This window comes from Mustela nigripes, chromosome 8 (assembly GCF_022355385.1).
Source record: "Mustela nigripes isolate SB6536 chromosome 8, MUSNIG.SB6536, whole genome shotgun sequence".
Lineage (NCBI taxonomy): Eukaryota > Metazoa > Chordata > Mammalia > Carnivora > Mustelidae > Mustela > Mustela nigripes.
This window is the reverse complement of record NC_081564.1, coordinates 16,032,088-16,045,018: the sequence shown is the minus strand read 5'-3', so window position 1 is coordinate 16,045,018 and position 12,931 is coordinate 16,032,088. Positions and strand designations below refer to the sequence as shown.

At 43.1% G+C, this 12,931-nt stretch overlaps 1 protein-coding gene across 5 annotated transcripts in view; it reads right to left on the bottom strand.

Moving 5' to 3' along the window:
- Window positions 1-12,931, bottom strand: part of RNF10 (ring finger protein 10) — a 41,732-nt gene that overhangs the window by 7,953 nt on the left and 20,848 nt on the right. For 3 of the 5 annotated variants that reach the window (XM_059408586.1, XM_059408587.1, XM_059408591.1), the window contains exons 3-11: window positions 11,852-12,051; window positions 10,595-10,685; window positions 7,930-8,114; window positions 7,713-7,849; window positions 4,294-4,454; window positions 2,526-2,651; window positions 2,032-2,308; window positions 1,689-1,822; window positions 143-260 (exon numbers count right to left, since the gene is read on the bottom strand). In XM_059408586.1, coding sequence (XP_059264569.1) covers window positions 143-260; window positions 1,689-1,822; window positions 2,032-2,308; window positions 2,526-2,651; window positions 4,294-4,454; window positions 7,713-7,849; window positions 7,930-8,114; window positions 10,595-10,685; window positions 11,852-12,051 — 1,429 coding nt within the window. The remainder of the gene's footprint in view (window positions 1-142; window positions 261-1,688; window positions 1,823-2,031; window positions 2,309-2,525; window positions 2,652-4,293; window positions 4,455-7,712; window positions 7,850-7,929; window positions 8,115-10,594; window positions 10,686-11,851; window positions 12,052-12,931) is intronic. The other 2 variants (XM_059408588.1, XM_059408590.1) reach the window with 1 other exon arrangement.

Genomic DNA, 12,931 nt, shown 5'->3' with positions numbered 1-12,931 from the left:
AGCCAACTGGATGAATGGATGGAGTGTTTCTGGAGGTACAGAGGCTCATGATGGAGCTCCTTAATTCCTCCCACCCTGGGTTTCCAGTCAGAAGAACCCCTGAACTCTACTCTGAAAAGAAGCAGAGTGGGTACATTCTTACCTGAAAATATCTCTAGGGTTTCCTTGGAGACCACAGGAGGCTGCAGAGCCAATTCACAGATACTGAACTCACAGGTGAGCGGCAGGTGAGAAAGGTATCTATGGCGCTGTCGAACATCCTACCATGCAAAAGGGACCAAAACTCAACTGACAGCGAGCCAGACTCAGAGCAGAGGTTCCCACCCCAGACAGCCAACAGTACGCACACTCACACACAGCACTGGGGTTCAAAGAGCAGTACTCAAGTTATCACCATTTGACAAAGCCAAACAGAAACTGTCAGTCAACATTCAAGTGAGGTAGAATGAGCAACCAAAAGCAGTGTTTAGGTTTGTGCTGCAAATGAATAAACTGAGCCTGGTAATAAATAATCTAAAGCTGATCAGCTATTTCTGATTTTCTGGGGCCTACAATTAAGCAGGGGGGGTGGGGAGAACAAGGGGAGTTAAAGAGTATTGGATGGCAAAAAACCTAGAATCCATGGACAGAATTAATGGTAACTGGGAAGGCAAATAAAGCAGATTTCCCTACTAATAAAGGTTGGCCTGAAATAGTAAAAAATTGAAGGCCATTAATTTTTCTTTTCATTTTCTGCATGTTTATTTTTATTTTAAGATTTTTATTTACTTATTTGACAGAGATCACAAGTAGGCAGAGAGGCAGGCAGAGAGAGAGAGGAGGAAGCAGGCTTCCTGCTGAGCAGAGAGCCCAATGCGGGGCTCAATCCCAGGACCCTGGGATCATGACCTAAGCCGAAGGCAGAGGCTTTAACCCACTGAGCCACCCAGGCACCCCCATTTTCTGCATGTTTGATGTAAAGTTTATGGTACTCAATGAATCTCTTATTTTGAGGCTTGTAACAAATTTTGTGATCAACACAGGGGTAACTCTCAAAGGGTAAAAACACGTATGTAAATTATCAGACAATAATTAACAGCTGTCTGCTAAGCCAAAAATGTGTTTCAAGGGGCGCCTAGGTGGCTCAGTGGGTTAAAGCCTCTGCCTTCAGCTCAGGTCATGATCCCAGGGTCCTGGGATCGAGCCCCGCATCGAGCTCTCTGCTCAGCAGGGGAGCCTGCTTCCTCCTCTCTCTTTCTCTCTCTGCCTGCCTCTCTGCCTACTTATGATCTCTGTCAAATAAATAAAAATTTTTTAAATATCTTAAAAAAGAAATGTGTTTCAAGCTTGTATAACCTAGTGTAGAGCTTCCAAGAACTTTTCGATTCCTTGGACATTTTTCCCAAGCCATAAGGAAAAAGATAAAAACACTCATTTTGAATGAAAGTGAGAGACATCTGTACTCCCAAACCACAATAAATGAACCTGTTGAGCAGAGAGCAGTAGTGACTACCAGAAACCCAACATGGTAAGGGAGCACTGTTTAATCTCTTAGAACTTTGCGGAGACAATTATCAGTGACAAAAATAGACAAATACAAAAGCTACGATCCTTGAAGGATTGGGTGCATGGGCTGGCTAGGCCCATGTCAAAGAGATCATTCTGATGGCACCCCAGAACCGTAACCCTCGGGGCAGGTAGGACCTTACCTCGGACATGGAGTAGCCGGCAATCTCCACCACTACCGCCGAGATCTTCTCCGGGCTCTGCTCCAGGCTGCCGTACTCCCTCACAAGGCAGCGCACATTCACAGGATGCAGGAACATGTGCTGCCCGTCCTCCGCTGAAGACAAGTGACTCTCTCACACAGCAATCTTGGCGGGTCCTCAAGCGAGGGCCCCACACACAGCTAGGCCTGCCTCTCCCTCCCTAAAGCCAAAGGCACAACAGACCCAACCCCATCTAGCAGCAATACCTCCTTCTGCTAAGAGGACAGGTCACCTCGCTGAAACCTCTCCATGGCAACCCAGCCCTCCTCTCAGGGACACTCACCTTGATAAAAGTAGTAACAAGGAGAGCTGCTCAGATGTGTAAAGCCTGGCTTGGTGATGGGTTCCTGCTGGCTGGACTCAGTACAAATGGTCCCCTCTCCCAGACTGTCATCTACTAACTCTGAGTCATCACAGGCCTCGGGCTCTGGTTCAGACACTGCTTCCTCTTCCTCCACCAGAGGGAGAGCAAGAGGATGAGGAGAGCCCAGAGAACAAACTTCGGTGGTCTCTTCATCAAAAGCAGACAGATACTCTAGCACACCCTGTTGGGACAAATTCTATATCAAAAGAAAGTTTATGTGGCAAGGTAGGCATGGGAACCAAGTTCTCCGGATGTCTTCCTTAGCTGTCACTGACTGAACATCCCTGGGTAAAGAACTAATAAGCACACAGAAAATACTCACAGCCTGCCCCCCCCCAAAGTCCAGCACCTGCCACCTAAACAGCAACATTGAAGAACAGCAGCCATTTAGCCTCTAAGAAGGACACACTAACCTTCCTGGGTTGAAAAACGGACTCCTTCACCAAGGGAGCCATCAGCACCAGTTGTTCCAGAGCAGGCACAACACCAGGGACCTCCCTTCCGCTTTCGGTCAATCCTGACAGAGCTTCTTCCCGAGTCTTAGACCACCAGAGAGAAGACCAGAGAAAGCAAAGTTTCCAGAAACACTGAGTTTAGCAAGGGCTTACAACGGACTCTCCCAACAGGAGCGTAAGTTAAAAGGCAACAAGACCCAATGGGAATTGTGCTCCCATTGCTCCCATCCCCGCTGTGGCTTTTTCTCCACACCATTCCTTTCATCTAGTCCTATATATTTTGATTATTTTGACTATTTTCAATCTTGGTCGTAAAACATAATTGCCAGGGTGTCTGGTTTTCTAGTACTTAAAATCCTCATTCTTCAAAGGAAACAGGAAGCAAAAAGCACTTGGTACCCAAATGGGATGGTATTCTGCTTAGAATCTGTGGCAGTCACACTGACAACACAACACAAAAGCTTCCAGAACAAAAATCCAAGAACAGAGAACTAGTCTTCTTGTGTTTACAAGCTACGCTTCAAAAGCCCCAGTGCTAAAGGCAGGGGTATGGCCAACTCCCACCTAAACCTGGACTGCTCTACTTCTATATAGCTTTTCTTCTCTGAAATGCATTGGAACAAATACTCTGCATTATAGGGGGAAAAAACCCAAATGAAATACAGAGTACCCTGCTAAAGGAGGACTCAGGAAAGACAGGAATTCCAGCTTCACCTCTTTTTAGTTATATGTCCTCAAGTAAATTACCTTGCTTAACCCATGACTCCATTTCCTCATATATGAAAGGGGACAGCCATATCTATCACACCAGGAAATGACACTTAAGTGAGATAAATGTAAATACAGTACCACTGCATAGGGCCTGTCACATGCCAATCACTCAGTAAACAAGGGCTTTCACTGGTCTAATTAAGATCTGTAATTCTCAAAATATGGTCTGAGGATGAATAAAATCAAAAACACCCTGGAACTCATGATAATGCAAATTATTAAGCCTACTTAGCCCAGACTTGACAGACTCCACCTCTCAGGGTGGATCCCAACAACCAGGGATTCTGATGCCTATTAAAGGGTACAGAGCTTAGGAAATTCTGTTTCTGGGGAATTCCTGTTGCTCCAAATCCTCAGCAGGCACTCCTAAGCCCTGCTACATAGGCCATCCTACTTTCTGCAAAATGTCCCTCAAATAAAACATCTCTAAAAATAAATCCAAGTGTTTTTTTAGGGGAAAAAAAAAGCCTACCTTGCTTAACTCAGAAGGTAGTTAATCAAAGAGACTTCAGTGGCTCAATTAACTCCAAGATCATTTTAACTTCTTTCTTTCAGCTCCAGAAAGCATTTTACAAACCACTAGGTACCGGGTACCTGGGCGGCTCAGTTGGTTAAGCAACTGCTTTCAGTTCAGGTCATGACCCTGGAATCCCAGGATAAGTCCCACAATGGTCTCCCTGCTCAGTGGGGAATCTGCTTCTTCCTCTAACCCTCTCGCCTCTCATACTCTCTCTCCCCCTAATAAATAAAATCTTTAAAAAAAAAAAAAAAAAAAAAACTAGGTACCACCCCAAAAAAACACACAAAAAAATACCCACTACGTCAGCCCTTCCCTCCCATTACCAAATCCCAGAGCAAACTGTCTTTTTTAGCCTTTCCCTGTTCATTATCATAAATGTGGGGCTGAGGTAACCTATCCCCACCACCCTACCTTGTTTCCAGGGCATTGGCTTACCTTGAGCTCCTGGATAGCTGCCTCAATAAAGCAGGACTCGGGAGTGTGCTTCTCCTCTGCCAGCTGCTGCTCTAGAGCTACCTTCTCTTCCTGAACCACCCGGTGCAGCACCTGCTCCTTAGAGGCCAGCAGTAACTTGGAGTACTGGCTGTGCTGTTCATCTACAGGAAAACCAGCGAGATCACAAAAATGCAACATTCAAAGCTTTGCAACCACCTGGCTACACAGCAACTTTTACACATACCTTTGTTGTAAAGATGGAAGTAATTTAGCATAATTTTCTAAAAACAATTTAATAATGACCTTAATACAAGGTTTCTAACTCTGACCCCATTTTATAAGTAATCTAAGAAAACAAAATATGCAGTTAAAAAAAAATCTAGCCAAACAATATTCAATAATTACATCATCTATAATACCAAAAATACAACCAACCAGTATGTCCAATAATACAGAAATAGTTAATGACATGATGGCATATTCACTAAAGGGAATTTTGCAGACATTAAAAATGGTTTTCTGGGAGCATCTGGCTGGCTCAATTGGGAGAGCACACGACTCAATCTCCCGGTCGTGCTTTCGAGCCCCATGTTGGATACAGAGATTACTTAAAAATAAGCTTTAAAAAAATTTTTTTAAATAAAAATGGTTTTCTGAGGACATTTATTAACATGCAGAAATACTCACATTACATGAATAAAATGCAGACACCAAACTAGAAAATTTAATCCTAATCTTGCAGAAGTATACATGCACAGAAAAAAAAATCTAGAATTTTGGGGTACCTCTGCATAAAAGGATCATGGAGGATTTATTTCCTTAACTTCCCTCTCCCATATTTTCTGTACTTTTTCAAAAGTTTAAGATATTATCTTTTTTTTTTTTTTTTTTTTTTTAAAAATTTTTTTTATTTATTTGACAGAGAGAGGTCACAAGTAGGCAGAGAGGCAGGCAGAGAGAGAGAGAGGAGGAAGCAGGCTCCCTGCTGAGCAGAGAGCCCGATGCGGGACTCGATCCCAGGACCCTGAGATCATGACCTGAGCCGAAGGCAGCGGCTTAACCCACTGAGCCACCCAGGCGCCCAAGATATTATCTTTTGAGAAACCCTTGAAATACCATTTCCCCACCCTCCCATCCTAGTACCCACCCAGAGATAACCATTTGCAAATTTCAATATGTAGTCATCAAATCTTTTTCTATACATTTGTACCCATGTTCATTTATTTTTTTTTAAGATTTTATTTATTTATTTGACAGAGATCACACGTAGGCAGAGAGGCAGACGTTGGGGGTGGGGAGCAGGCTCCCTGCTGAGCAGAGAGCCCGATGGGAGACTCGATCCCAGGACCCTGGGATCATGACCTGAGCCGAAGGCAGAGGCTTTAACCCACTGAGCCACCCAGGTGCCCCACAGAGACCTAATTTTTGCCTTCTGTATTGTGTTCCACAGAATAATACACTCTACTTTGAGTAAATTCCTCATGGAATATTTAGCTTATTATCAACTTATATTACATTGGAACAAAAAAATCCTTATACATGCTCCTTGGTGCGAATAATTTCCTTATGATATTTAAGTATAAATGCTGGATCAAAGGTTGTGGGTTTTCTGTTTGTTTTTGTTTTTTTTTAATTTAAGTAATCTCTACACCCCCAAATTCACAATTGTAGCCACGTTCCTCCAGCTGAGTCAGCCAAGTGCCCCTGTGCACTTTAAATACTTTAAATACTATCAAACTTTAAATACTATCACTTTAAATACTTTAAATACTATCAAATTTTAAATACTATCAAACTTCTCCCATCAAAAGACCACCAAGAACTCATTTGCCTTCCCCACCCAACCCACCCCGCGAAACCTGGTGTTCCCAATGTTTTTTTCTCTTTTTCATGTGTGTCAATCTGATAGCCATTTTGATTTGCATAACTCTTAGCAAAATTAAATCTCTTATAATTCTTGGGAAGGATTCCAATATCCCTTTCTGGAAAATGCTTTGTACATGCTTAGCCTAGCTTGTTAATAGAATTCATAGAATACTTGCTCTCCCTCACTGACAAGTAAAATCTTTAAACTAATTAGTTAATTTAAAAATGTGTAAATCTTCCCTTAGTTTTTCATCAGTTGACTTTAAGGAATCTTGTCAGATTTCATTCTTATAAAATCACATTTATTTAGCTTTTCTTTTATAACATCTATACAGTTTTATCCTGGTTCAAAAATTCATCCATACCTGAGGATTTATAAAGATACTGTCCTATATTTTTTCTTAAAAATTTTAAATTTTTGGGATGCCCGGGTGGCTAAGTTGGTTAAGCAGCTGCCTTCAGCTCAGGTCATGATCCCAGCGTCCTGGGATCGAGTCCCGCATCGGACTCCTTGCTCAGTGGGAAGCCTGCTTCTCCCTCTGCCTCTGCCTACCATTCTGTCTGCCTGTGCTCACTCACTCTCCCTCTCTCTCTCTGACAAATAAATAAATAAAATCTTTAAAAAAAAATTTTTTTTAATTTTTAAAAATTCGATTACTTAATCCATGAGAAGTTGATTTTTATGAATGGTATAAGACAGGGATCTATTTTTTTTTTTACTGTTTGAATACTATTTATTGAGAAGTATCTTTAGCCCAGATACTGAAATGCCACTTTAATCAATACTCATTTCTAGGGGCGCCTGGGTGGCTCAGTGGGTTAAGCCTCTGCCTTCGGCTCAGGTCATGGTCCTGGGATCGAGTCTCCGATCTGGCTCTCTGCTCGGCAGGGAGCCTGCTTCCCCCTCTCTCTCTGCCTGCCTCTCTGCCTACTGTGATCTCTCTCTCTGTCAAATAAATAAATAAAATCTTAAAAAAAAAAAACTAATTTCTGCATGGAATGCAGGACATAAAACCCTGTGCACATTCCCCACTGTGAGTACTTCTCACATTCTATTCTAATTGCTTGGCCACCATATGTCTCTTCTACTAGACTACTGAGTTCCTGGACAACAGGTGCGCAGACTGCTGACTGTGGAATCCTCAGGACCAGCCACTATTTCAACAAAATGAAAAACTGAGGGCCTTTGGTTGGCTCAGTCAGTTAAGCAGCTGCCTTCAGGTCAGGTCATGATCCTGGAGTCTCAGGACTGAGCCCTGCACTGGGCTCTCTGCTCAGTGGACAGCCTGCTTCTCCTCATGCTCTCTCCTGCTCTCTCAAATAAATGAATAAATCTTTAAAAAAATTAAAATATATAACTGAGCCATACTTGAAACTTGCAGAGAGTTAAGCCACTCTGCAAACTCCCCTCTAACCTACCAGAATCCTAAAACTGATGTGGAAATGCTAGAAATGGCCTGCTCAAAGGCTCAATTTCTAATGGAAAGATATACTCACAATAGCCTTGAAGGATGTACCCAAAATTATTTGCCCCCTAAATTAACAGAACTCACCTCCTAGATGAATAGGATGGTCTACATTCATCCATTTGGATTTGGGCAAAGCCAACAACACCCCTTTCTCCCTCTTCATCAGCTGCATTGTAATGGTATCACCAACAACATACTGCCGTGACTCTGTGGCAACAACACTGTAACATGGACATTTAGATGGAAAAGAGCAAGGAGTCAGCAGAAGGGGGATCTAATCTATTAAATGTCTCCATCTCACCTCTTGAGATCCTTCTTATGCACAGAACTGTAACAGATGGGACATTTACTCCAGGTCTTCTCACTCAGGGAAAGGTAGTGCAGAATGCATGCCCAGCAGAAGATGTGTCCACAACGGGTTATCTTGGCTGCAGTAGGTGGATATAGGCATATTGGGCAAGATGGCACTTCATGGCTACAAATACGCTGAAACAAAATAACGCCACAAGTTACACTGCTTTCAAACTGACATGGGGCTGTCAAAGTTAAAATCTTTCTCTCCAGGGCTCAGTGGCTGGAGCCTGGGTGGCTCAGTGGTTTAAGCCACTGCCTTCGGCTCAGGTCATGATCTCAGGGTCCTGGGATCGAGCCCCGCATCAGGCTCTCTGCTCAGTGGGGAGCCTGCTTCCCCCCCTCCCGCTCTCTGCCTGCCTCTCTGCCTACTTGTGATCTCTCTCTCTGTCAAATAAGTAAATAAAATCTTTTTCTAAAAATGCACATACATGTATATGAATATAAATATAAATATAAACATAAATATAAAAAAGTAGATATATAATAACTTTATATCATTAAGGAACCCACAATAATGGTTTAATATAATAACAAGGGGCACCTGGGTGGTTCAGTCAGTTACGCATCCTTTTTTTTTTTTTTTTTTAAAGACTATACTTATTTATTTGAAAGAGAGAATGAGAAAGAGAAAGCACATAGCAGGGGAGGGGTCAGAAGCAAGAGCAGACTCCCCACTGAGCAGGCAGCCTGATGCAGAACTCGATCCCAGGACTCCAGGATCACGACCCAATCCAAAGCAGTCACTTAACCAACTGAGCCACCCCATAAGCACCCCACTCTTGATTTCAACTCAGGTTATGATTTCAGTATTCTGGGATCAAGTCCTATTTATCAAGCTCCCCACTCAGCATTGAGTCTGCTTGTCTCCTTCTCCCTAACCGCTCCATGCCATGTGCACACATGTGTGCATGCTTTCTCTCAGTAAGTAAATCTTATTTTTTTAAGATTTATTTATTTGACAAAGATCTCAAGTAGGTGGAGGGGCAGGAAGAGAGAAAGAGAGAGGAGGAAGCAGGCTCCCCAATGAGCAGAGAACCTGATGCGGGACTTGATCCCAGAATCCTGGGACTATGATCTGAGCCGATTGCAGAGTCTTTAACCCACTGAGCCACCCAGGCGCCCCAGTAAGTAAATCTTAAAAAATATATGTATGTAACACACACACACACACACACACACACACACACACACAAACATATATAATAAGTACACAAGTATTTTAAGGGTTCCACAAAGGGAAAAAGTGACAGAAATCAATATAAGATCCCACTTTCTTTAAAAGATTTTATTTACTTATTTATTAGAGAGAGAGAGAACACAAGCAGGGGGAAGAGGAAGAGGCAGGCTCCCCACTGAGCAGGGAGCCCGATGTCAGACTCAGTCCCAGGATCCTGGGATCGTGACCTGAGCTGAAGGCAAACCCTTAACTGAGGCACCCAGGCACCCCTATGATCCCATTTATAAAAAAAGATATACACACATACACAAAGGCATACAGAAGATCAAGAAGTAAGGTACCAGTAATTTTCCAACAGAGAAGTCAATGAGATTTTCACTTTCTATGCCTCTCTCTTTTTTTTTTTTAACCAATGTATATAAAACTTAGGCTTCACAGGACTCGTCATTTTCTTTTTTTTTTTTTTAAGATTTTTATTTATTTATTTGACAAAGATATAGGGAGAGAGGGAACACAAGCAGGAGGAGCTGGAGAGGGAGAAGCAGGCTCCCCGCCAAGCAGGGAGCCCAACATGGGGCTCGATCCCAGAACGCCAGGATCATGACCCCAGCCGAAAGCAGACGCCCAACGACTGAGCCACCCAGGTGCCCCTGGACTCATCATTTTCTGATGATTTTATGAATTTTCATACTTAATGGGAAGCCAGGCTTTGAGGCCTTTAGATTTTTTTGTTTTTTGTTTTTTTAAAAATTTTATTTATTTGACAGACAGAGATCACAAGTACGCAGAGAAGCAGGCAGAGAGAGAGGAAGGGAAGCAGGCTCCCAGCTGAGCAGAGAGCCCCATGCGGGGCTCGATCCCAGAACCCTGGGATCATGACCTAAGCCAAAGGCAGAGGCTTTAACCCACTGCGCCACACAGGCGCCCCAAGGCCTTTAGTTTTGAAAAGTATTCTACATCTCTATAAGCTAAGAGCAGCAAGAGAATACCTAAAGCTCCCAATTTCAACAGAAAACAAAATGCAGCAGTGGCTTAGACAGCAGTGCAGCTAGTGGCTCATTCACCTGTCACAAGACTGAGGCCTAACAGATTACTACAAATGGCTACCAATGAAGCCATATCCATGAGCCCATTCTAGGTCAGGAGGGTAACCAGAGTTCTTCATCTATTTCCCTAGTTACTTCTTCCCAGGAGAGGTTGTAGATAGCACTGCTTTTATATACCTTTTAGATGAGAGTCCTCTAATTTCCCAATCCTGCAGGCCAGCCAATAGGAGTGCACAAAACGAACTCCAGGAGAAACCAGCACTGATCTCTGGGGAATGTCTACAGTGCGGCCATGCAGAAAAACGTATCAACAGTGAAACCAGCCAACAGCTGCTGTGTCACATGGTCCATTTCTTTAGTTCTCTCCCCCACATAGCTGAACTACTCACCACTTGTTCCACAAAGTCCCAGTTGACTAAGGTATCAGGATCAGCAAAATGAACTGTGTAGTCTTGGTCTTCAGACACTACAAATTGGCAGCTGGAAACAGGGAAAAAGACAAAGAAAAGGCAGACTGTCAGAATCCACCGACCTGCCATCACCAAAAAGTCATTTACTTCCTTCACTTAGTAATCAAATACAGGCCATTAGCAGCCATGGTTTGTGAAGCACAGAACTAGGAGTTCAGCCTCAGTTTTTAGCCCTGGCTCTGGAGGGAATCCAGAGCTTGGCAAAAAGAAAGGAGTGTAAATCCATGAACTCTGTTTCTTCTGCTCCCAAGCCCGGCCAAGCTGCTCTAGGCCTCCCTTGGGCTAAAATTAACCCAGACTATGGCTCCATCAATCAGGAGGAAGCCAGATTTCCTTTGGCCCTGTGAGAAACCCCGGCGAACAGCTAATCTTCAATGCAGTAGAAAGCCTATTCGCACTCAATCATTTGATTACCAATTTACATAAAGTACTAACCAGTTACTTGAGTCTAGATCCAAGGTCAAATCTTACATTATAACTAATGACACACAAAAGAAACAAAAGGCAATCAGTATTTGAGCAAATATATGCCAAACACTCCAACCTGTCATTCATTTTCCTCCTTTATAGAAGGAAGCGGAGTCTCAAAAGTGGCTAAACAAATTACCTAATTACCAAAATAAAATTTTGTACAAATTACCAAAATAAAATTTAAATCTGGGTCCAATTCAAAAGAAAACTTTTACTACATCATGACACGAAAGCATTATTTAATTTTAGCATTTATTAATATATTTAAGTAATATATTCTTCTAAGCACCAATAACATCCGCTTGAAAAGTTGTTTTTCAACACTTGCCACCCCCCTCACAAAGAGAGAGAGAGGAGAAAAAGAACCAAATCAAATCCTTTTCTACCACTCTCCCACAGCAATTTAAAAGAAGCTTCTGCTGGGGCACCTGGGCAGCTCAATCAGCTGAGCGTCCGCCTTTGGCTCACTCAGGTCATGATCCCAGGGTTCTGGGATGGAGCCCTGTGTCAGACTCCCTGCTCAGAGGGGAGGTCTGCTTCTCCTTCTGTCCCTCACCCTGCTCTCTCAATCTCAAATAAATAAATAAATTTTTACATGAAATAATATAAAAGAAGCTGCTTCTAAAGAAATAAAAGCTGCTTCTCAGCTCCAGCAATTGCCCAGAGGCTCAACTGCACTTTCCTCCTAAGAGCTGACATACTTACTTGGCCTGTAAAAAGAGTTCCTTGTTAAAAGGCTTATGCCCCCACTTGTTCCTTTTTCCCCAGCTGCCATGTCCACCGCCTTCAAAGTGACCCGCCTGGCCACGGGGTTCAAAAGTGAAATTCAACAAGTGGTTCAAATTGATCTTCTTCGGACCAGAGAACTGGGCAGGGCTAAACTCTGCCCTTTGAGCCTCTGCTACCTAGAACAAAAAAGAATCAAGCATTTCAGATTATTACTGACTTATAGCAGAAACTAGTACAATCCCTCCTTCTACATAGCTTAAAATGCTAACTAAATGAAACACAGGCTTAAAGTAAACAATCTTCCTAGGAGAGGGTAATACAGAAAGTCCACCAAAATGTGGGTGGGAGTGAAGAGGGGGAACTGAGCCTTTTACATACAATGACTTAAACTGCTCAGCCTGCCCTGTGAAAAGGCAATTAACCATTAAGTGACAAAACCCAACAGAACTCCTCTAGCTCTCTTGAAGCACAAAGATTTATTTACTGGATTAGTTTTTTGACAGTCCCATAGGACTCCAACACCTTCACTCTTATTAGCTACCTGTTCTTTGGTTTGTTTCTGGCAAAAGCGAGTCTGTGGAACTATACTCTGGAGGCGGCTCGCAGGCAGCTGCTAACTGCCATGGGCTTCAGGATCCTGCCAGAGCCCTCCTGTCTAAGACACACCCTGCTATTCGTTGTTAATTAAAACTGACAGAATTAGAACATGTAGGCAGACTACCTCTGTGTCCAGAAATAAACCCAATCGGCAGATTCAGAAGAAGTTTAGAAAGTGGCAAGAAACCACATGGGAGAAATACCACTGCACACAAAGATGGAAGAAATCATGTTGGGCTTTTTCAGTTTGTTTTTGTTTTCGTTTTTTTTGTTTTTAAAGATTTTATTTATTTATTTGACAGACAGAGATCACAAGTAGGCAGAGAGGCAGGCAGAGAGGAGGAAGCAGCCTCCCCGCTGAGCAGAGAGCCTGATGCGGGGCTCGATCCCAGGACCCTGGGATCATGACCTGAGCCGAAGGCAGAGGCTTTAACCCACTGAGCCACCCAGGTGACCCTG